The 23756-nt window shown below is 35.5% G+C and overlaps 3 protein-coding genes across 3 annotated transcripts; 1 reads left to right on the top strand and 2 right to left on the bottom strand.

Moving 5' to 3' along the window:
* Window positions 1-339: 339 nt before the first annotated feature.
* Window positions 340-1952, bottom strand: LOC132168509 (UDP-glycosyltransferase 43-like). Its single transcript, XM_059579504.1, has one exon. It carries the CDS (start codon window positions 1842-1844, stop codon window positions 417-419), a length of 1428 nt encoding a protein of 475 aa, XP_059435487.1. The 5' UTR covers window positions 1845-1952; the 3' UTR covers window positions 340-416.
* Window positions 1953-11212: 9260 nt separating this feature from the next.
* LOC132172439 (protein UNUSUAL FLORAL ORGANS) lies at window positions 11213-13040 on the top strand. Its single transcript, XM_059583947.1, has one exon. The coding sequence runs from the start codon at window positions 11545-11547 to the stop codon at window positions 12865-12867; it is 1323 nt and encodes a 440-aa protein (XP_059439930.1). The 5' UTR covers window positions 11213-11544; the 3' UTR covers window positions 12868-13040.
* A 1873-nt stretch (window positions 13041-14913) lies between these two features.
* On the bottom strand, window positions 14914-23712 carry LOC132171206 (GTP-binding protein ERG). The gene is made up of 8 exons (XM_059582464.1): window positions 23044-23712; window positions 21608-21697; window positions 19715-19860; window positions 16605-16760; window positions 16423-16489; window positions 16068-16175; window positions 15813-15952; window positions 14914-15373 (listed from the first exon to the last, which is right to left on the bottom strand). Exons 1-8 carry the CDS (start codon window positions 23548-23550, stop codon window positions 15289-15291), a joined length of 1299 nt encoding a protein of 432 aa, XP_059438447.1. The 5' UTR covers window positions 23551-23712; the 3' UTR covers window positions 14914-15288.
* Between the last annotated feature and the right edge of the window lie 44 nt (window positions 23713-23756).

Here is a 23756-nt window from a genome sequence, read left to right as displayed (position 1 = left end):
ATTGCTTTTGGGCTCAAATGGGGTTTTTTTTTTTTTTATCCTAAACAAATGATGCAAAAAATTATTGAAGGTCAAAGTCAATTAAGTCGATTTGGTTTGGTTAATCGACGAAATAAAATTTTATCAACAAAAGTCGGTTCACTGTCCGTAGCGATCCGATGATGGTTGTTAAGGAATCGATAAGGCAGGGGATATTCTACCAATCCCTAAAGGCTACTTAAAAAAAAAGGGGGGGGGGGGGGGGGGGATTGAACCAAATAACCAAATGCTCAAAATTATTATTTTTAAAGGTAAATGAAAAAAAAAAAAAAAAAATGGAAGAAGAAGAAGAAAGAGTGATGAAGGAGCAAATTGCAAATAAATATATTTCATCAAATGACAAGTAGGTCCCATCTTAGATTCTCAAATCACTGCTGCTAATTAAGTACTAATTCCTCAATCAGCACTCCTAATGACCTATATGATGACCCATTTTCCATCACAGCCACCTTACTTTTCTTGCTCATTTCCTTCACCTTTGTCCTCACCTCATCCTCGCCGTCCATCAAACGCTTTATCCCTCTCTCAACCTCCTCCGCCCGCACCAAATCACTCCCCTCCTTATAATCCAACGAAATCTCAACCGCCAATCCCAATTCCTTCACCATCTCAAAGGCATTCATTTGTTGCTCGGCGTAAATCGGCCACGTGGCAATCGGCACACCGTGCCACAAGCTCTCCAAGATTGAGTTCCACCCACAGTGCGAGACGAAACCTCCGATCGCCTTGTGGGCCAAGATTGTCACCTGCGGGACCCACCCGCAGACCAAGCCAAATCCAGCCGTACGTTCCAAGAACCCATCTGGTAAAACCTTCTCGAGATTTGCGTACTCATTCGGAAGATGTAAGAAGGCCTTCGGTTTCTCCCTTAAGGCCCATAAGAACCGAAGTCCGGCCCGTTCAAGCCCAATTGCTATCTCTCTCACTTGCGACCCACTGAGACTTCCCATACTTCCAAAGCACAAGAACACCACCGATGATGAAGGCTGGTCATCAAGCCACCTCATTATACTCTCATGGTGGGCCCCGTCAGGATGCCATTGGGCCGGCCCAGAAAGGTCCAGAATTGGTCCAACTGGGTAAACCAGTGGCAATGGGCCCGTGGAGACCGAGTTAACCGCATGAGGCTCAAGCTCCACGTACGTGTTCACAATAATACCCTTCGTTTCTGCGTACCGGAGTCCATTGTGCAAAAATGAAGCGTACCCCTCTTTCGTCAGCACCGACGGAGGCAACACGGTCGCAGGAACGGGGTTCAAGAACGCCGGGATGACTAGCTCGGCGGTGAGACGCTCGATGTCTAAAACCGGAAGATGAAGCATGAAGCTGAGAAAAGTCGCCGGAGATGCAAAGAAAAGGTAGCAAGCGATGCTGAGCTCCTTCGCTATATCAATCATGGAAGTACAAAACATATCAACGAACAACCCGGCGAGTCGAACCGGTGAGTTGGATTTTGACTCGGTTGCCGCCATGAGGTTGGTGATCGCCTGCTTCACTTGGGGTTTGTGTTTTTCAATGAGACAGCAAACGAAGCCGAGGGAAGATTGGAACTGATCGGGTGAGGGAAGATCCTCCACAGTAGGGAGGTGGAGGAATCGGACGGTGTTGGTGGCGGGTGAGCTGGCGCGTGATTGGACGTAGGTGTTGACGAGGGGCCTTTCGGGCATGGTGATGATGAGTATGGTGGCGGAAAACCGATGGTCATGATCGATGAGGCGTTGCGCAAATTCAACAAGTGGGACCATGTTTCCGATCCCTGGCGTTGAAATGAACACCACCTCATATTTTCTCGCCGCCATGGCCATGGCTTTCTTTGGGCTTCTATCTTTTTTGGCTTTACTCTTGGGTTGTGTCTATCAAGAAGAGGCACATGGAAGTGGTCCTATTGACATTATTTATAGAAATGAGAATACATAAAGAAACCCACCACCTAGATTTTACTAATTGTATGGCACTGTATTATATATATATATATATATATATATATTGGCTTATCTCTTTCTGCAGTGCATGGACTTGTCTTAGGTGGTTGTCTACGTACGACTTTGTAGTAATGGAATTGGACTGAAAAATACACACTCGATCGTGCCCACTAGCTACTGATCACCAAACCACGCCAATTTTCATCAAAATAACCACGTGGGGCATGCTTGAAATTGATCAGAAATTCAATAATGCCAACTTTGTCACATGGACACGTTAACCCATTGGTTAACTATCATCTATTTAGGATTTAAGAAATTGAAAACTTAATGACTAAATTGAAATCAATCATGATAATGTGTCACTTCCATCCGACCCTTAAATTATTTTTTGTTTTTTAACAATAATGATAGTCTAAGGGTTAGTTGGACCATTAATTTATCATTTAAATGATATAAAAATATGCTATATATCATTATTTTCTTATTCAAATCATATAAAAGCCTAAGAAGTGAGCCTTAGCTTCAGGTTTATGTTCTACAGATTTTATTCACTCTTTTTTTTTTTTTTTAATTGAATAAGGAAAGGGTTACAGGGAAGGATCATTTCCACTCCTAATCCGAAAGAAAAAAAGAGAGGACGATCCTAAAAACGAAAAAATGGTGAGCTCCCCAACAATAAACCCAAAACAAACTAAAAGCGAAAACGACAGAGAAATTCTAGTAACAGTTGGGAATTAGTCAAATAAATGACTCGACCCATCAAACGAACCGAAACAGCCGAAAAAGGCTGTAATAAACGGCAAAATTCCGTAAACGAAACACCCCAAAAGGTAGCCGACTCGACCATCAGTGGTCGGAAAAGAACAACACAACCGACCATCAGTAGTCGGAAAGGAGAAGATCTTTGTCAAAAATACAAACAAAGGCCAGATCAAGGATCTAGTCCAGAAAATGAACACAGTGAGCAAAAAAACACAAGGAAATACAAAGAGACAACAAATACAAGCAAATAAAAGCATAATAAAATCTCCTAAACCAAAAATCAGCAACCCCAGCGGTGGATTGACTAGCCTTCAATTATATAACAATCAAAAAATATCCCAAATTATATTCCATATCGCATCTCCAATTTGTGGTTTCTCCAACTATATATATATATAACAGCTAGAAATTGATGATGTATCTAGCTCTCTTGTTTTATTTTATTCAAAATATAAACTTCTTCCCATTTTCTTTGAATACTTTATTTATTTCGCTAGGTGTATCATTTATTGAATAATTTAATTGTGTGTACATCGATCTTAAATGGATAACCTAACTAGATCATGTATACACTATCATGACCTTAGAATTGAAAGATCATGATAGGACTTTTTTTTTTTTTTTTTCCAGAAAAATACTTTTGAACCCTTTTCTCTATCAAAACTAGCTACTTCCCTCCTTATCATCCTTATTCACCAAAAAATATTTCAGAAATCATTTAACATTTTACATATTGATAGAGCCTGAATTTTTTATATTTATTTGAAGAAAGTTCTGCAATATTTCCATGACGCAGAGTGGATAAACGTCCACTGATTTTGTTGCGTTTTCTGATTAAATTTGCTCATGAATCATAATAAATTAACACCATGAGTTTTATATATATATGGTAGCTCTATTTCTTAATATCTATATATGTTTGTTACAATATTATGCGGTAGGACAGTTTTAGTCAAGTTTATATGGGCCTCTCTTCTCCAAGAGTCTACTCCAATCGCTGCTGATCGAGTCATGTAAAAGAGATATAAATAAGGCAAAGAGTTTGTCGGAGCGGGCTGGCAGGGTATTGCTCCGATATGCTTAAGTCAATTATCCCTATAGAGATGGATAATGACTAAATAAGCAATTCATATAGTAAATTCGGCTAGAGATCCATGTACTTGGACCTCTAGTTGTTTATAAAGTAGTCGAACATCAAATGTTGTTATGATGGCTAGTTCTTGCTTATGAATACCCTTAGGTTAGGGAATGGCGTTGTCCGAGCCGAGCGTTAGAGCATTAGCAGCAGATGCTCTATATGTCATTTCCTTCCCTTCCCTATGTTTAGAGAAAATTTCACAAAAAATTACTCACATCAGATTCCCTACATTTAACCAACCCTTAAGGGTGGTTCTTTATACATTATTTTACTATAAACATTTCTCTTTCATCTCTCCTCTTTCATCTTTTTGTCTTTAATTGAGAATTGTGTTGAGATTTTGTGAAAAAAAGTGAGGATAGATAGTAAACTTGTATTTTGTAAAGAAATAATATTTTAATAATATAGGGGAAAGTAAGGGAAGCTACTGTAAAATATATTTTCATATGGAAGTAAAAAGTAGTTTTTTGCCCTAAATTTAGGAAAAATCAAAGAGAAGTTGCTGCTAGTCATCTTAGGTGTCGACGTATGGAGATGTCTTGCACCTCTTGGTTGGTATTATTGATGTGACGTTAGGTTTTTTTAGCATGGTCGCTTGTCAAGTCGCCGTTTTTTCCATCTGACCATGTTGAACATATAGGAACTGCCATCCATTGAATTGCGAGTTCTTGGGAAGATTGACATGTTGAACACTTAGGATGAATCGATCGATGGGAGCTAGTCATTTGTCAAAGATATGATCGCCAAGCCTCGATCGTGGTCAAGACTCGTGAATGACGTTCGTGGTCGTGAAACTTAATCGACTTATGTGGGCCGAATCATCCTTTTGTAAGATGGGCCTAGAAGTAGTAGGCCCAATCCCCAACAAAGTCTTTGCTTGGTAATTTTGATTTGAATTTGTCAGAATATCAGCATTATATTCACGATTCATCATCTTTTAGAAGTTATTTAATATGAATGTTCGTCAAGATGTATAAAATGATTTTCTCATGCCACTTTCATGGCTTTATTTATACTTGTACTTTCTTTACATTATCATTTTTATTAATTACCATTTTTAAAACAAACATGTCGTTGGACAGAGCTAAGAATTTAATTTTAGAAGGGTCGGGCAGCATGCTTTGAAATTTCTTTTAAGAGAACTATCATAATAGAGTAAATAATAATAATAAAAAAAAACTATCATAATAGATTGTTTAAATAATTTTTTTGTGACATTTTTTTTTTTTGGTGTTAAGAGGGCCCCCCTCCCAGGCTCCCAGCCCTTCTTCGGTCCATCCCTCCCTGCCAGGACATGCACTGGCCTGCATCATATATATTATATTATAAAAACAAGATGTAGAAGAAGTTTGAAAAAAATATATATATATTTGTGTGACAAAAGACTAACAATTTAAGCTCCCTTGTCATGTCAAAAAAAAAAAAAAAAAAAAAAATTAAGCTCCCTTGTCTAATTATTATTATTATTATTATAAAAGTCAACATGTTAGAGTTGGCTAATCGTATTAGTGAAAAGGCAAGGTAAGCCATCTATATATAAAACCCTGATGGTTGCTTTTTTGTTTGAGAGAGAGAACTGAAGGTTACTTAACATTCCCCACCCACCCCCCAAGTCAAAATTATTCCAATGGAATATTATTCTTTCGAGTGATGCTATCTGAAATGCCAGGTGTGCATGAACAGTCATGCATATCAGGCGTATTTAATATTTTAAAATAATAAAATATAATATTTTAATATTTTAATTATAAAAATAAAAAATAAAAATAAAAATTATGCCAAGCGTGCATTCATTTATTCACCCCAGCGTGTTGTCTATTATGACTCTATTTTTTTCCCTTAAAAAGTCTTTTTTTTTTTTTAATTTTTAAATCAAACCCCCAAAAAAGGTTGACTATATATATATTTTCCCCTCAAAAAGATAACCCTAAACATCTGTTCAACGGACAATAAAGGGATGAGTACTGATACCAGCTGAGCACATTTTCTTGGAAATTAAAGAACTTTTTGAGATCCACTTACACCAAGTTTTCTTGGAAGGCTTGAAGCTTCCTTACACCAAGTTTTTTTTTTTTTTTTTTTTTTTTTTTGTGACCTTTTTCCCCCAATCTGTACGTTGATTTAATTCAACTTTTCTCTTTAATTAATTCAGTGAAGAACTCGAACCAATAATCATAATGATCATCTCTCCAAGTAAATGGAGAGTAGAGAAGAAAAAAAAAGGCACGTGGGTGATAAGACAGTAAAAAGTAAACAAAAAGAAACCCACGTTAAAATAGGAATAAAAAAATAAAATAAAAGATCACATCTGAGAGAGAGGTTGCTTGTAGGAAACACTAATTCCCTAATATGATCGGTTAACCTTTTTCCAAATGTGGAGGTTTCTTGAAGGAAGACAAGTATTTCCCAATGTAAGCAGCACACTTTTTCCATTTTGGAAGGGTTAAGTCTGAGACAAGTGCTAAGACTAAAAGCATTGACACTTACAAGACAAAGACATGGACATGGACATTGGACATGGCGATTATTTGTTTCTGACTTAGATTTTGCTCCCCTTAAAACAAAACAAAAGCCAATAGAAAGAGAATGAATGAATAAATAAATAAATATAAATTATAATGAGTCGGAGAGATCAGAGAAAGGAGGATGGAGGAGTCAGAGAAAGAAGTGGAAAGACAGCTTCTTTACAGGCAGTGAATTATAAAAGAAGTGCATCTGAAGTCTGAATCTTGAAAGCTTTTTGTTGTTCACGCCAAACTGCGCTAAAAACCCATCAATGAGATTTGGGATTGGACGTATGATCTGACAAACTGTGTGTGATATAATACACACTGCTTTAGGAAATGATGCTTCTCTCCACTCTCAACTCCAAATCAAATAATATTAATATCCCATTAAAAAATCATTAGAACAATTACGATAGTGATTAAAATAAAAGGCAAGAGGTGGCAAGAAATTAATCACATATATGAAAATCTTTGGAAAATGCTAGTTATAAAGTGCTAAATCCAATTCATGAGTTACTATACACACACAAAAAAATGGACAAAGATTTTCTTTACATCGAGTAAAAAATATATGTACCTCTTACGTGCTAGTAAAATAATATGTATTTTTCACATTTTTATGAAACACGTGACATTTTTATAAATTGGATTGGGGAAAATTTATCTAACGTAGTTTTGAGAAAATTCAATCCAAACATAATAAAAAAAAAAATGTAAAACTTACAATTATTTTACAATTTTTGACATATATGTGTCGGTGTGTGATTAGAGGGTGTTAAATCTTTTTAAGTGACATATGTGTCTTCAATCACATGCTCACACTTTTGACATGCATCACTTATTTTACTAAATTGTGAGCTACCTTCCTTTTTTTTTTCTTTTTTTTTTAATAGATGAGTAAGAGCATTCCAGATGGAAGAGCCAAATGTTACTTTTATCTAAAATGACTCTTTAAATGTTTAAAAAATCCCTACATTGGATTAGCCAAAATAAAATGTAAAATAGATTTTTGATTAGAAGAGTTAAAAAAAAAACTAAATGTAGTAGCATTTTTTAAGAGAGTCATTTTATTTTTTATTGTTTCTCTCACATGTTTTCTTTTTTTTCCAAATCTTTTCCTACTATTTCTCTACATGTTCTCTTTTTCCCAATACTTTTTTCTATTTTTCCTCTCACATGTTCTATTTTTCTCAAAATTTTTCTCACTTTTAATAATATTTAAATAATATAGATAAAAATATAACTAATTAGATGTGGATGCATTTAAAAATTCATTAGCTAAACTAGATAAAAGCAAGTTTTGAGGAGCCATTTTGCATAAAAATTTGGCTCCTCCATTGGGAATGCTCTAAGAACGACAACAACACAATTACAAAAAATAAAAAATAAAAAGTATAATGACCAAAACAAAAGTCCAATATTAATTGATAGTAACCTAGCCATAGCTCCAGAGAGGATATTCAAAGACAGAGAAGGCAACCAAAAATAAATGCTACTAGTCAAGCTAGTTGTAACGGCTAATAGTAGACATTGTGGGTATATATCAACAAGAGTCGTGATTCACACAACGCCGGCGTGCATGAACAGTTCATGCACGCCGGCGTTGTGTTTATCATTACCGATATCAACAAATGAAACTCATTTTTAACTTAGCTTCTGATCCACTTATGAGGGAAGTGGGGAGATTAAGAGGTAGTTATGCTGCAGTGCAAGAGACATCATCAAGGGTGATGGGGGGAGAGAATCACAAAGATCAAATATTTTTTAGGTCTAAATTCAGACCTAAAATTTTAGTTGACCAAGAGGGCTCTACAGAAGAGAGCCAAAGGTACTGTGATAGAAGAGATCTGTTATAGAATATCAAAATGAGCGAGGGCACATGAACCCACGTGTGCCACAAGGGCGTGTGACACACTTGAGGAGAAGGAGGCATTTGTGGGTGGTGGAAGTTCTGGGTTTTCAGTACATCTAACCTTTAATAATGCAAACAGAAGACTGGAAAAATTAAAGGATAAGCAAAAAAACAGAAAAAGAATAGTAACAAAGTAGAGAATCTAGAGATGGTGAAAAATAAAGGAGAGGAGTGAGGTTTTTTGGGAGAGCTTTTAGTAGGGAGAGAGGTTTTTTGTGAGAGAAAGAGAGAGGGGTGAGCTGCCCTTGTTTCCTTTTTGTTTTTTTAGTATGCAAACTATCCAAAAAGAGTCAAAAGACCCTTGTATCTTCAATCAACTACTCCATTTGCTCCAATTTCCTTCTTTATTATGATTCAAAATATGAACTTTCGTACTCACAAAAAAAACAAATTAAAGTATGAACTTTCTGCATGGCTTCTTCTTCAAGAATGACATGTGGTAACCCCATAGAACACTCTGCCTTCAGTATTGTAATTGCCTCAGCCACAACATGATCTATAATGAGTTATTGCTTATTGCACTCACAATGGTTTCCTTAAATTTCAATCAAAATTTAGATAATCAAACTTCTTTTTGCTTCATTATTGAAATATACTCTTCATTGACTTTCATATTCTTTCTTTATACTATTTAAATATTATTTATTCTTAAATGTAGATAATTTTTATGTTAACTATACATAGAATTTTTTTTTTGTATGTTAACAGTAGTCTTTTTTTTTTTTTTTTTTTACTAAATCCAAGCAATGTTAACAATACATGTAGATTTTTTTTTTTTTTTTTAGGGGAATAGTTGGTTGTGGGATGCATGTTGCTGGGATGAAAATACTCGTAGCTAAATCCAATCTTGCTGGTTTTGAAGAATTTCCATGTATTTTTAAAATATTAAATTGACATTGCTCATATTGCCATGATGTTATTACAACTAAAATTACCATACGTTTACATTTGTGATAGACTTTCTAGCTAGCTGCTCATTTTTTGTTTTTTGTTTTATGATTATTTTGTGTCCATCTATAAAAATAGACTTTCTAGCTAGCTAGCTACTCACAACGTTAACATTTATATAATAAGACAGATTTAGACCAAAAACTTCAATTTTATTTTTATTTTTAAAAATAATAATAACTTCAATTTATTGCAGTTAATAGTTATTATAATGCCTTTAGAGGTTGACCAGTCACTATTCAATCAAGTCAGCTTCCTTTGTCATAAAAAGATACCGATCGAGTCCTTAAGGCTCATAATTATTAACGAAGTTGAAATGATGAATGATTACAACTTGAGCTCTCCATTTTCGAGCAAGATTTATTAGCCTCTTTCTTTTCCTTTTTATTCTTCTATAATTTCTACATGCTTCAGGTTTCTAACTTAATTTTACTCAATAGTAACGGTACTTAAATCATCAATTATTTTAAAATTTTAAGACAACAACAAATAATAAATTTAATTAATATTCTAATAATAATAATAATAATTAACAGTGCTTATATACACACTTAATTAGAAATTAGAAATTTGTATATTATGATGATTAATAATAGGTCATAATAGCAAAAAATATCGAATCACGTGCATGCATGTACATATTTACTTATTGAGTAATGATAGAAATCAAAATTTTATTTCACAACCATTTCGCAATATTAATGATGGTCTAGTTTTAACTAACCTTTAAATACTACACATGATTATTACGTTGATCCGTCTTGATCATTTCCTAAATTATTACATGATTGTGTTGATCCATCTTGATCATTTCCTAGATTATTACATGATTGTTTCATTATCAATTGCCCTTGACTCATTTTTCTCGTCTAAAAAAGAAAAGAAAAAAGAATTAATACCTATTTCTGAGACAATTATCGTGGAGTAGTTGTTATATATTCATAATATGATCTCCTCTTTAATAACAAATTGGGTTATTCACCACATTCAATATTGATGAAAATGCCATAGCTCTCTACCATTGCAGTCTGTCTCTCTCTATATATATATAGGCACAGTAGGGCATATATTCTTGGGGATCATATAGCATACAGGCACTTAGGAATCTTTTTCAAGGCATCAAAACAGACAAGCAGAACTCCCAAAGGGCTCGCATGATATGTTCAATTTGTTAAGGAGAGAGCAAAAATATCTGGGGTGACAATTATTGGGAGGCGCAAAAAGATCCCCAGCATTGGCAGTTTATGAAGGCGTGCTGCCACTCATACAAGATAGACTTTGAAGTTTTGTAGCGAAAAGCTACTATACACATCAAATATTGCTGTCAATTAATGCGTTATCTACAATATCTCTGGCCATCTCTATGAAAAAACAGATTAGTTTTACAATCTTTGCAAGTTGCAACATGTACAGTTCATGGCCGGGGAGGTTCTCTGATTTTGTTGTCCTTCAGTTAAGATGATACATCTACAGTAACGAACAAAATCTCCGCTATTCATTTTTGTTCACGTTCAGATATTTCGAGTCTTGCAATGAAAATCTCTAAATCTAAATCTAATTAGTATTATCCATTTTGAATTTTCACTTACAAAAACGACAGAATTGGTGATGTCTTCATAAGTGATATCCTTTCAGCATTGAACAACGTCAACTTAATTAAACTTAAGAGAGTGTTTGCAATTTTAATGATGTAGACTCTTCTTTATGCAGTTTCCAGCTATCAAATGCGCTGTCATGATCAAGCTAATAGTCACTCTGGCCTTTTTGCTCCAAAAAGAAAAAAATATTCTTCATGTTGCTTGGTCCTTCAACTTGTGAGAGTTTGAGCTTGGAGGGTGTGTGTGTCGTGTTAATGATAAGTGGAAGGACACTCGTGTTTGCATTCTCTCTCTGTCTCTCTCTGATATCTCTCTGATATCTGCACTCTGTCCTTCCTCGGCCTTGACATAACAACACTGAAATGATAGATGCATCAATCAGAATCACTGCCATTAATTTTATCATCACTTGAAGAACACAACACAAAAGAAACCAAAGAGAAATAAGAAAAACTAGGACCAACCCGTCTTATATAAACACTTGTCCACCAAATCAATCCAAGGCCAACCAAACTTCTTGAGTTCTAGTTGTCTTTTATGTCCTTCTCCTTCTCCTTCTCCTTCTCCTTCTTCCACTTCTCTCTCCAACCCCACCTGGGATAGAGATTTCTATTTTTATGTCGCCTTCCAAAGCTCTCAGCAAAACATATACATCAGCCATGCATCTTTCACTCTAACTGTTAACACTAAAAGCAAGGCATTCTGTTCCATACACATGGAAGCTTTTCACTCCTCTATGACGACCTTACCCTTTTCCTACACTTTCGCTACTACATTCACTGGAAGTAGTAGTAGTAGTAGTAACACTGCAAATCATCCTATCACTACTCCATGGATGGACAGAAGGATTTGGAGCAAGCTTCCACAGAGGCTGCTTGATCGTGTGCTTGCTTTTCTTCCACCCCCTGCCTTCTTCCGCGCACGTGCTGTCTGTAAAAGATGGTATGCGCTCTTGTTTTCAGACACCTTTCTTGAAATATATCTCCAACTATCTCCTCGCCACAATTGGTTCCTTTTCTTCAAACACAAAACCCTCAAGAGCTACATTTATAGAAACAGAGGCCTTGGTGGAGATGTTGACAATAGCTCACCTTGTGAAGGATATCTCTTTGATCCTTATGACATCACATGGTACCGCCTTTCCTTTGCTTTGGTTCCTGCCGGCTTCTCGCCAGCTTCTTCCTCCGGTGGCTTGGTTTGCTGGGTTTCCGACGAGGCCGGTCCGAAAAGTATAATCCTCTGCAACCCTGTTCTTGGCTCTCTTACTCAACTGCCTCCCACGCTAATTCCCCGGCTCTTCCCTTCCATTGGGTTAACTGTAAGCCCTTCATCAATCGACGTCATCGTCGCCGGGGATGACATGATTTCTCCTTACGCCGTCAAGAATCTGACGGCGGAGAACTTTCATATTGATGGGGGTGGGTTTTATTCAATATGGGGAACAACTTCTTCTCTCCCAAGGCTTTGCAGCCTTGAATCAGGCAGAATGGTTTACATGGGAGGAAAATTCTACTGCATGAACTACAGCCCTTTCAGCGTTTTAGCTCATGACATTTCAACAAACACCTGGTGCAAGATTCAAGCCCCCATGCGCAGATTCCTACGATCGCCAAGCCTGGTTGAGAGCAGGGGAAATCTTCTCCTAGTTGCAGCAGTGGAGAAAAGCAAGCTGAATGTTCCAAAGAGCTTCAGGCTGTGGAGCTTGCAGGCTTGTGGGACCACGTGGGTGGAAGTTGAGAGAATGCCGCAGCAACTGTATATCCAGTTTGAGGAGCTGGAAGGCGGAAATGGGTTCGATTGTGTCGGGCATGGGGAGTTTATTGTCATTATGATTCGAGGGTCGTCCGACAAGGCTTTGCTGTTGGATATTTATAGGAAGATTTGGCAGTGGATTCCGCCGTGTCCTTACTCTCAAGGCGGCGGCGGTGGACGAGGTGGTGAGTTGCATGGTTTTGCTTATGAGCCTAGACTTGCTACTCCGGTCACCGGACTTCTGGATCAGCTGACCACCCTCCCATTTCAGCCTTTCACCGGTTAAATATTAGTAGTAGTAGCAAAAGCAATGGTTGCATGCACTTTTGTTGTAGTCGTAGTAAATGTACGAGGGGGGGAGGAGCTTCTAATTTTCGCATATATATGTTTAGGGTTAATTAATTATCTACATGTTTTGTATGCGGTTATGTAATGCTCTAATCACTCTATTTATGTCTTTAATCTGTTTAATTAATTGATTCTGGCATGCATGAACTTCAAGCTTGGTTGACACTAGAACAAGAACTACAACTACTCTCGAAGTTTAACATCGGTATTCCAACAATTTTCTTGTTAAGTCCTAATCAAGATGTCAAAATCTTCAAAATACCCTTTCTAAAAATATAAAAAATAGAACATTTACCCAAAGGCCATAGAACATTTGTGTTTTTAAGTTAAGGATAAATTTGTATTTTTATAAATTTTATAGGAGTATAAGAGATTTTCACATGTTTACTTATTGATTTAGGTTTTGTTTGGAATTGCGGTTTTAATAAGTGCGTTTTTTAAATTGCTATTTTTTAAGATCGCAAAGACATTTGGCAAAACATACTAAAAAATATATTTTTTTATGAAATATTTGTTATGAGAAATTGTGATTTTGATTTAAATTTGTGACTTTTCAAATAAGCATTCTCTAGTATGCTTATAGAAATTATAAGTTTTTTTTCTTATTTAAAAATTTAGTGATTTTTAAAATCACAATACTAAACGCTTTACATTTTACAATAATTTTTAAAAACACAGATTGTTCTTACAAAATCACAATCTTAAACGCACCAACCCTTAACTTTAAACCTAATGAATGGATGAAATTGAAAGGAAAAAAACAAAAACACCTCAAGTGAAGCGAAGATTCTCCAACAACTTTTGTGAGTTTCCCGACAGCGTATTAATTAATGCTGTTGTTATTTTGGGGTTGCACCAAACATGGTCCAACGTTAACTAAATCCAGTTTCAGTTTGGAATAGCTTACATATATAGTCAAAAACCCGAATGGTTCCATTTCTTTTGAGGTTTCTTTTGTGTTTTGGGGAAGTGGATCCACATGGATGGGATGAGTTCACATGCGTGTCAGAGCTAAATTTAGGGATCCCAAACGTAGGCATAATTTGTAGAGAAAAGTAGAGTTGAAAACGATGAAGAATGGCTGCTATATATAATTTAGGGATCCCAACATAGGCTACACCATCCAGCTTCAGGCTGACTGTTGAGTTTAGCTCATAGGCCACTCATAGGAGCATCTCCAATAGGAGGATGCTCTAACCACTAATCAATACTCACACCAAAGAATCTGATTTTACCTTTTTTTTTTTTTTTCTTTTATTGTAAGTTGATTTTACCTTTATATAATATAATTAATGGTAGAAAAAAACAAAAAAGACAAAAGCAAGGTAACAATAAAGAAAAAAAAAAAAAGCAAGGAACATTGGAAACGACAAAAGAAAAATAGAAGCAATAAGATTCTTATTGAACAAGGTTCACCCGTCTAACTCTATCGCAAGATACTTTATCTACATTATTAAACTTTTTATATGTAGTTTTGTATCACGTTCAAAACCATCATCAAAATAGTTGGTAAGAAGGCACTCCAAATTCCAATGTTGGCTCTATCCGAAATACTTTACCTACATTGTTAAACTTGGAACATTTGCTTTTGTATTGCGTTTAAAATTATCATGGGAAAAGTTAAGACAAGTAGATCCTCTAAATTCCAAAGCAAATTCCATTTGAAAATATCTTACATACATTGTTGACCCTTGCATATTTTTTTCTATATTGCGTCCAAAACCATCATCCAAAAAGTTAAAACAAGCAAGCACTCTAGATTCCAATGATTACACCATCTGAAAATACTCTACCTAAATTGTTAAACTTTGCACGTCTTCTTTTGTATTGTGTTCAAAACCATCATCGTAGAAGTTAAAGACAAGCAAGTCCGTTTGAAAATTCGTTAAAGTTAAGCTTTGAGGATGTGGGAGATGTGTGGGGGTAACGAGTAAATAAGACTTGGAGAATCCAAGATCTGATTTCAACAACAGAGAGCAGAACATCAAAGACAACAATGGTGTATAAATTATAAATGAATGGACCTCATTATTAAGATTTCATACATTGGTACATTGAGACAAAATGAAAGAGAACTATCAAAAGAGTGGACAATATATATTCTCAAAAATTTTCCAAGATTAACAAACTAGATGCAGAATGATGGGAATCCTTCTGGCAAATATGGAGTCTCCCGAGCCCATCTCAGCCCCAAACCCAGATCTCTTAAGAATAACTTGCCACTTTGAAGCTCAGCTCCACATCGCCTTTGGAAGATTAAGTATCGTATAAGTGCACCTAACAGGCCTTTTTATGTACACTTCCAGAAGGTACGCAGAGAGGGTGCATTCTTGACATTCGATTCAACTTGTTAAACACATCATTTCAGTCTAACCTGGAGGATGAGATGTACTTCCCTCTTGAAGATGGACCTTAGCTCTTCGTTAGCTTCAACGCCAATTCTCCTGTGCAAGTAACAAGCTTGTGATTCTAATTAGGATTGTGTAAAGTAAAGATCTAAAAACAGATGCTGTTTATTGGTCAACCGCAGAAAGAGGAATAAAACTGTAAAGCAAAAGGGCTGAAGTGCCAATACAAACAGGGTCTTCTTATAAGAACCTAAGAGGATATATTATGGGGAGACCAATACAAGTTGGGCTGTAAATGAACTGAGGTGTTCACGAACAGCTCGAGCTTGGTTTGTTTAATGAACGAGTCAAGCTCAAAAAATAATTATTGCTCAAATATTAAACAAGCCATACTCAAATAAACTTAAACTCGGTAAGGCTCGGTTTAAGCTTGTATAACCTCAACTCGACTCATTAAGTATATAATATATATGTATATATTACATATATACACATAACATATACATATCTTGAAAACAGGAGTTTGGCAGATTACCCTATTTTGGAGCCACCCTTTCCCACGAGAATCTTGCGCTGGCTTGTCTTGTGGGTTATAAAGTGCTGTTCAATCCTTAGAGAACCGTCTCGTAAATCCTTCCAGTCCATTAAACGATGTTCAATATCATATGGGATTTCCTGAAATGAGCAGAAGAGTCATTATTTATGATAATTTGTGAAATAAGCAATGGTCGTATTGGTAGATAAATACCATGGCCTTAAAGTAGATAAATGAAAAAATCTCAAGCTCTACCTGATGAACATGGTCCAATAGCCTTTCACGGACAACTTCTAATGATATGTTCTTCATAACTTCTTCAGTCATAGTGAAAGGATCTTCGTCCCATGGTCTTTTAACTGCCTAAGCATAAAAAGCCGTTGAAGAGTCAGAGTTAGGAGTGCAACTTGATTGAGTAAAGAAAAAAATGAAACAGAAATAGTAATGCTATTTTCATCAGGTTTCTTTCACAATCCATTCACCATGTACCACATCCACCTTTCTTAACGTTCTAAAAGACATCTAACAACAAAATGAAGTCCAGAATCTCTTATTACAGAACAGTAAATTCAACCAGAAAAAATATTATAATGGGGATAAAACTACATACCTGCTCCATCAAATATTTAGTAAGATCTTTCACTCCATAGCCCTTCAGTCCTGAAATCATGAAATGCCTACAAAATAAAATTTTTTAAAAAAAAATGCAATCAGGGGCTGTTCTAAGCACCGCAGACAATTTTCAGAAAGGTCACAACCTAATCTTCCTTATTTCACAAAAGAAACACTCACCTGTCAAATCCAGGAAGGTCTTTGAATTGCTCAGCAACCTTTAATAGATCTTTCTTTTTCTCAACCAAATCAACCTTATTCATACATAAGATGCGTTTTTGTTCTGGGTGTGGTGCTCCCATACGTTTAATCAATCTTGTCACCCTACTATCAGGCCTATATGTATGGAAGCATGAAAAGGTTCAAGTAGTGAAAGACTGAACTATGATTAAAATAACCATGCATTCACGAGCATTTATATACCAAAAGGAGCATAAAGAAACAATAATAATAAAAAGAAAAAAAAAAGCATCATACAGAGGATTAGGAGCCATTTTTTGTTTGTTAAGTTTACACACAACTTAATCTCTTCAATAAATCAGATAACAAGGTGAGCCACCATTTTCTTCAATTACATGGAGTACTACAGATGAGTTTGATAGTTAATTTAGTTGAAGAAAAAAAAAAAAAAAGCAAGATATTCCTTGTCGCCTTCATTTTTTATACAATTTTCTCGGCGACTTCCAATGCTCTCTTCTCCTGGATGAGTGGAGGCATTAGCATCTCAAGAGACAGCTCATCAGCACTGTATACTAAATGACACATGGATATTATGTACATCCTACAAAAGATACAATTTGATAATAAGAAGACAACCAAGAAACACTCTTGTACTGACAAATGTTGATATTTGTTTACCAAAACAATTGACGTTCTCGTCTTATTCCTTACTGACAATCACTTTGTCGGCTCCTTACCCTGCTTAAAATTTTTCACTTGCCGTACACATACCACTTGCTACAATTTCTAAGTAAAAATTGTTTGTATACATCCTTTATAATTGGGCTTCTCCCCTTTATGTGTTCCTTTAAACCATTATCTCATAAATCAACGATTTTATTATTTATGAACAGTGTCCATGCAAATCAGCAATAAAATCCAAAGTGGCAATGCAATAGGATCTTAAGTTTTAAGGGTTAATATAGAAAGCAAGTAAATTTCATCATTTTTGGTAAAGGCAGTGTGAGATATTGGTATCAAGAATAAGCATAGAACATCCGAGACGCTATAAAAGGCCTTGAGAGAGGCATGACTAAGGGTTTCAAAGGGTATCTCTTTTGTAATTCTTTTATCTTCCATTTGGTGAATTGCTGAGGTAAAACCATCGAGTCTCTTTTGCTTCTTATTGCAGAGAATTGAGGAGAAAAAGAAAAAGCTCAAGGAAGATTTTAAAATTTAAGATAACAAACTCTAGTAAATAAAATCAGTATACAAAAGTGGAAATTTTTTGGCCAAAATGTATGCTTAGCAGATGGAAGTAGGTGGAAATGTAGCAGTCAAGTTAATTTTTTTTTTTTTTTTTTTTATTTCGGGGAACCTCTCCAAGGCAGGGCCCTTCGGACCCACCCCTGCAGAGTAAACCCCGGTCCCATGCACCGCACTCTCGGAAGTTAAATTAAATTGATCACAACATAACTTGAATAATGGTCTTTTAGACAAATTCTTTCTTTTTCAAGAACCGAATGATGAGTAATAATTTTATTAGATAGAGGATATGCTTACTGCATAAAGGATGCATACAAGAAGTTCAACTACAGAACTTACAATCTAACATTTAGAAAATCTTAAAATCTACAGAAGTTGGAGCAAATAGGGCAAAAAGGAGACCAAAAAGATGATGTCGGTGGAAGTTATAACAAAAGATAGTCTTCAGAGAGTAAATGGCAATATGGCTCTAGATAGGGCTAAGAGGCAGATAAATATCCATGTAACCAACCCCAATTAATTAGGATTAAGGCAATTCAACTTCCAATATGATCAGACCTTGACCCCTCGGCAAACTCAAATACAGAAAATTAAGGAGCGAATCAAGCAAATCTAACTCTCAATTATGAAAAGCATGGATAAATATTAGATTCCAAGAACGTATTCCCAATCCTGAGATGGTATAAATAGGAATGCACCAAGGCTTCTTTATCTTCATCTATCACAAATAGATCAGGAAATATATATATATATATATATATAGAAGTAATTGAGATAAAATTAAAAGTGAAAAGCACTATCCAGGTACACAGGAGAAACACCTAGCTAAGAGGAGAAAAAAAAATAGAAATTATGAAAACTAAGCACCTAGGGAGCTACAAATGCAGCTCCTTTCAAGTAGTTTCCTCACACCAATCATCATGCCAAAATTGTATGCTTCTACCATCTCCCAACGCAAACTTGATATATCCTGAAAAGCATTTGCACCCCACCCTAATACACCTCCAAGTCCAAGCATCTTTGTCTTCAGCTACTAGGAATAAATTAAGAAATATCTTTTTTAGGGCAATGGACTCAAACCACACATCATGCCACAAGTGCAATCTTCTACCACCCCCTACCACAAAAATGATGAGTCTTGAAAAGCCTCCAATTCTTCTTTGGACTTTGTTGCTCTTAAATTTTAAATACTAACGTCTCGTGAGGATATAGTTTACACCTGTGTACTCTTCTTTTTTCTTTTGCAAATTTTTTATTAAATATCAAGAGAACTATAACAGATTAGTTTCCTATGATAGCTTTTTGTAATTCAAAAAATAAAGGTTCAGACAGAAACTTCTCTAAACAGTGACAAGATGAGATCGGTTGTGCACCAAGAATGCTATGCCAACTTATAAGATTAAAAAGATTGTATTGTGTAATAACAAGGGCAGACTATCTTCATAACAGATTAGCATGAAGAGTGACATTTAAAACACACACCACATACACACGTAAACACATACATTAAATGCATGCAGATACACACATCCACACATACTAAAATGAAAACTAAGCTCCCTACAGTGACGATGTACTGGAATAATAATAAAAAAAAAAAAGTAAGTCTTTAATGGGAATCTAAGCTGTATGAAATTTTTTGCTTAATGGAAAATAGATGGCAAATGCATCAAGGTGTCAAACTTCTGTTTAATTTTCTATGTATCTTAAGCTGTACATAATCAGTATGACCTAAATGAGACAACACACCCATAAAGTAACCGCTTTAAGATAATTTTCTTGAAAAAAGAAAGAAAGAAGAGATTTAACATAATTAAAGAACAAAAAAGAAGGATAAGTCTACTAGTGATCAAATGCTCACTGACCTGGTAAGATGCCTATGGACATCAAAAATAACAATGAGCACATCGTAGAGACTAACAGCACTCCAAACACTGTCCACACGAACCTTCATATCCTTGTGAGGAAATCCACTTTTATTCAACGTAATTCCTGGTGTATCAAAAATACACTGCATAGGATGCACAGGAAATTTGTAAAATTATATCAAACCTCAAAGAAAAACAATTACAATAATGAATGTGCATTCCAAAAAGTTCTTTCTCACTAGAAAACTTAAAGACAGTGAAAATATCATTCAAGTCATGTTGTAAGCTTCGACTTTATGTGCTTTTGAATAGTAAGAAATAAAAACAAGATAAAAAACATTTCCAACAATAGAATGCTTCTCTTTGCAATAGAAAAACATAATCTAAACCAGGAAATTTGTAACATTCCATTTTAACTGCAATGCATTCCAAAGGATATAATTAGGTATAGTATTAAAAATCATAGAAAAATGGAAGAAGAATATCTTTTCTCCATCATAAAATTACAAGCATAAATCTGCCACGATTTTATGAGAAGAAATTCCCAAAGCTTTGAGATGGGGCATCAATATAACTGAAAAAGTACTTAAGCATAAGAGATACACATATGAAAGGACTGCATTTTTTTATTTTTGATAAGTAATAAACATTTACAAAAAAAATGCATAATGCACCCCTAAGTACACAAGAAAACCAAAGCTCACCCACGCGATATGCATTTTTTTTTGCGTTGAAGTTCGCTCCCATTGTGTCGTTGTCTTGTGGGAGGTGACGAGAAAAGATTCTTGGATCTTTTTTCAATCATTGAAGAGGAGCGGGAGCCCAAAAATGACGTTTCTACTCCAAAGGCTAAGGGGAAGAGGGAGCTCAAAAATTTGGAATGCTCCATTAATTTTGAGGCTAGAGGCCACGGCTCAAGTAGGGTCATTGGCAGGGTGATGTAGGTTTGCCTATTGAGCTTAGGGTTTTTGTGGGTTTTGGGGTATCAGGATTCTTTAGGACTCTTTGGTTTTTTAGGGTTGGTATAGGGTCTTCTTTTTGTGGGATTTTGCGGGTTTTCCTATGCATACTATCTGTGTACTTAGAGGCGCATTGCGTTTTTTTTTTTTTAATTATTATTATTTATACAATATTACTTATCAAAAAAGATATGCATCTTTTTAAAAAAAATTAGATGCATAGGAAAACAATTTTAATTTTCGTTTTAGATTTACTAACTAAATATTTTCTGTTTTTACTTATAAAGTAAGTAGGTATAATTACCTGTGTGTTCATGGGGGCAAGACATGTATTCCTAGTATATTACCCTTTTTAAAAAAATCTTTATGAAAGTGTTTTACAAGATTTAAAGCTTTGGAATTGTGACATCAGTAGATTTATCCCTTAAGATGGAATTTAGCCTAAGTTATAACAGAAAAGAAGATCTGAACAGATTAAGTTTCACCAATTTAATCATTCACACTAGAAGCAAATGCAAGAGGAATTATTCCTTACACAAAAATTCTTTTATCCTAAATTTTAAAACCCATCATTATTTTTTTTTTTTTGTGCATATGAAGCCCAATCTTGGATGGAAAAAAATTTCAGGTAGAAAACTTAGAATATTTATTAATTCATATGTTCTCCTAAATTTTAAAATCCATCATTATTTTTTTTTTTTTATGCATATGAAGCCCAATCTTGGATGGAAAAAATTTTCAGGTAGAAAACTTAGAATATTTATTAAATTCATATGTTCATTTGTCCCGTAGGATGTAGAAATTATCCGCATGCCATGGTAAAATGGATTATAAGTATTTAGTTTTGGAAGCAGACAGACATAATACAATATAATTCATGTATTTACACACAAAGAAGAGAATAGGTAATATATCAAAACAAGAAACATACAATTTGGGTGTTTTCTTTTGTCATCACTCCTAACACTTCGTGAGTAGTGGTATTTGTCTTGCGGGAAACAGCAGAAACCTTGGTCCCAACCTACAACAAATGTACTAAAGATATAACATATCTGTATGTGGTCATCAGATAAAACAGCTAACAATCAAAGAAGCAGGCAAAGATCATAAAAAATGCTAAACAGAATAATAGAAAAGAAAAACTAATTACTGAAAAGGCAATAAAGAACATCATCCAGCCACCAAGGGAAGGCAATAAAATACATCATCCAGGTACCAAAGACTTTGATAAACTAGGCAGTTGTGCCCTTGTAATTCATTAAATACACTCCACGTGACATAGATAGTACTCTCAGACAAGAAGAAAAAGAAAAGACAATACCAAGGTACTAAAAAGGCTGACCTTTTTCACAAGTTTTTAGCACTGATATACACTATAACATCCATGCATTCATTATCTTATACATTTTTGGAAGCAGACATGTTATTAAACCACACGTTTCAGAAAATAACATGACAGACACCAAATAGGCAGCACCAAATTTTGGGAAATGAGCTACATATCAAGATAAGACTTGTTGTTTAGACACCTTTGAATGGCCAAACTATAATTCATCGGGCACAATTCACTGTCAAAACACTTCAGAAAGTTCAACCTTATACAAAAACTGGCGTCTCAGAACATGTCTATATTAGAACCAAACTGATTATAGAATATGAAAGAACAATTTTACAGACCCAAAATAATGTATAGACATCATTGAACACCAGCAAATACTCAATGACATTCCTTGCCAAAATTACCATGTAACATCGTAAATAGAGGACACAAATGGCCCATTTGACACATCCATGAATACAGATTTGCAGAATATGAACGGATGGTACCCATCTCAAAATATTCAATAAAGTCAAATATTAAAGAACAGCTACATCTCACAATCAACAATAAGACACGTCACTTAGTTCCAACCTCAATATCTTACCAAAAACTCATTTTCCATTTGACCAAGAGTGTGCTTATTCTCCACAACAAGGTAAATTAAACATCCATGAATGCAGGTTTGCAGAATATGAAGGGAAGGTACCCATCTTCATCACAAAATATTTGATAAAGTCAAATATCAAAGAACGCCTACATCTCACTATCAACAATAAGACACTTCACTGAGTTTCAAACTCAATATCTTACCAAAAACTTTCCCTTTAGACCATTTGGGCAAATCTAAAACTACTCTGTACCAGATTACCAACAATAGAAATAAATTACCAGTCCCTATTTCACATCACCAATTCCATCCTCCAAAACAATATAACCAAATAATAATCCAACACATTCAAAAACTAAACTATCACACAAATAATTATCTTGAAAACAAAAAAAAAAACCCAACATCTAAATGTTGTATCAATTGCCAGAAAACCAACCATAGTGTTGGTCAGTGCAGACTTCCCAGCATTTGGGACACCGATTATCCCAACCGACAGTGACTTCTGGTCCTCCTCCTTCACCACCATATCCTCCTCCTCATCCTCATCATCATCATCCGCCGCCTCCAACGCCGCCTCGAGCAGCGCCTTAGCGAGCACTCTCCTCCTCCTCTCCTCCTCTTCCTCCAAAATCTTCAATTTCCTTTTCTGGGCTTCTTCCCCAAAGATTAACTTATCAGCTTTTTGCCTGTATTTCTTATCCCAAGTGGGTTGCTGAGGGACTTGAGTACTGGGTTCCGAACCAATGCTTGGTATTGTGTAATGGGTGCTGTCGAAGACCGAATCTGAACCATCTTCAGAGTCTGAGAAGGTGGGATTGTTTGTGGGTTCGTCTTCTTGTGGCTGCGCTGAGTAAAATCGATAAAGAAAGGTTGGGTAAAGCCGGGTTTTGCAGGGCTTTGGAGAGAGGATTGTCAGGGTTCTTAGAGCTCTCAAAGCTTTCATCTCTCGGCTTCTATTGACTCAACATAGAGAAGAGAGAAAATGGGTTTCCTGGAGCTGTGGAAGTGTATCCTTTTGGTTTTGCGGAGGTGTGTTGCAGACCGCTCGGTTCTGGGGTTTTAGGGGTTTTAAGGCCATGTCTGTTCGTTCGTTTATTTTGAACATAAAAACCTTCTTTTTCCTTGCCATAAAAAACAAGGAAGATAATT

The sequence above is a fragment of the Corylus avellana genome, chromosome ca2 (assembly GCF_901000735.1).
Source record: "Corylus avellana chromosome ca2, CavTom2PMs-1.0".
In the NCBI taxonomy this organism is placed as follows: Eukaryota; Viridiplantae; Streptophyta; class Magnoliopsida; order Fagales; family Betulaceae; genus Corylus; species Corylus avellana.
The sequence above is the reverse complement of the archived record's forward strand: the minus strand, read 5'-3'. Positions and strand labels throughout refer to the sequence as shown.

Coding starts and splice junctions, on each gene's coding strand:
- LOC132168509 (XM_059579504.1), bottom strand. CDS start 1,844: ATGGCCATGGCGGCGAGAAAATATGAGGTGGTGTTCATTTCAACGCCA.
- LOC132172439 (XM_059583947.1), top strand. CDS start 11,545: ATGGAAGCTTTTCACTCCTCTATGACGACCTTACCCTTTTCCTACACT.
- LOC132171206 (XM_059582464.1), bottom strand. CDS start 23,550: ATGAAAGCTTTGAGAGCTCTAAGAACCCTGACAATCCTCTCTCCAAAG. Junction 19,861..21,607: donor CAAAAGAAAACACCCAAATT/GTATGTTTCTTG, acceptor CATCCTATGCAG/TGTATTTTTGATACACCAGG. Junction 15,953..16,067: donor TATTGGACCATGTTCATCAG/GTAGAGCTTGAG, acceptor TGCTCATTTCAG/GAAATCCCATATGATATTGA.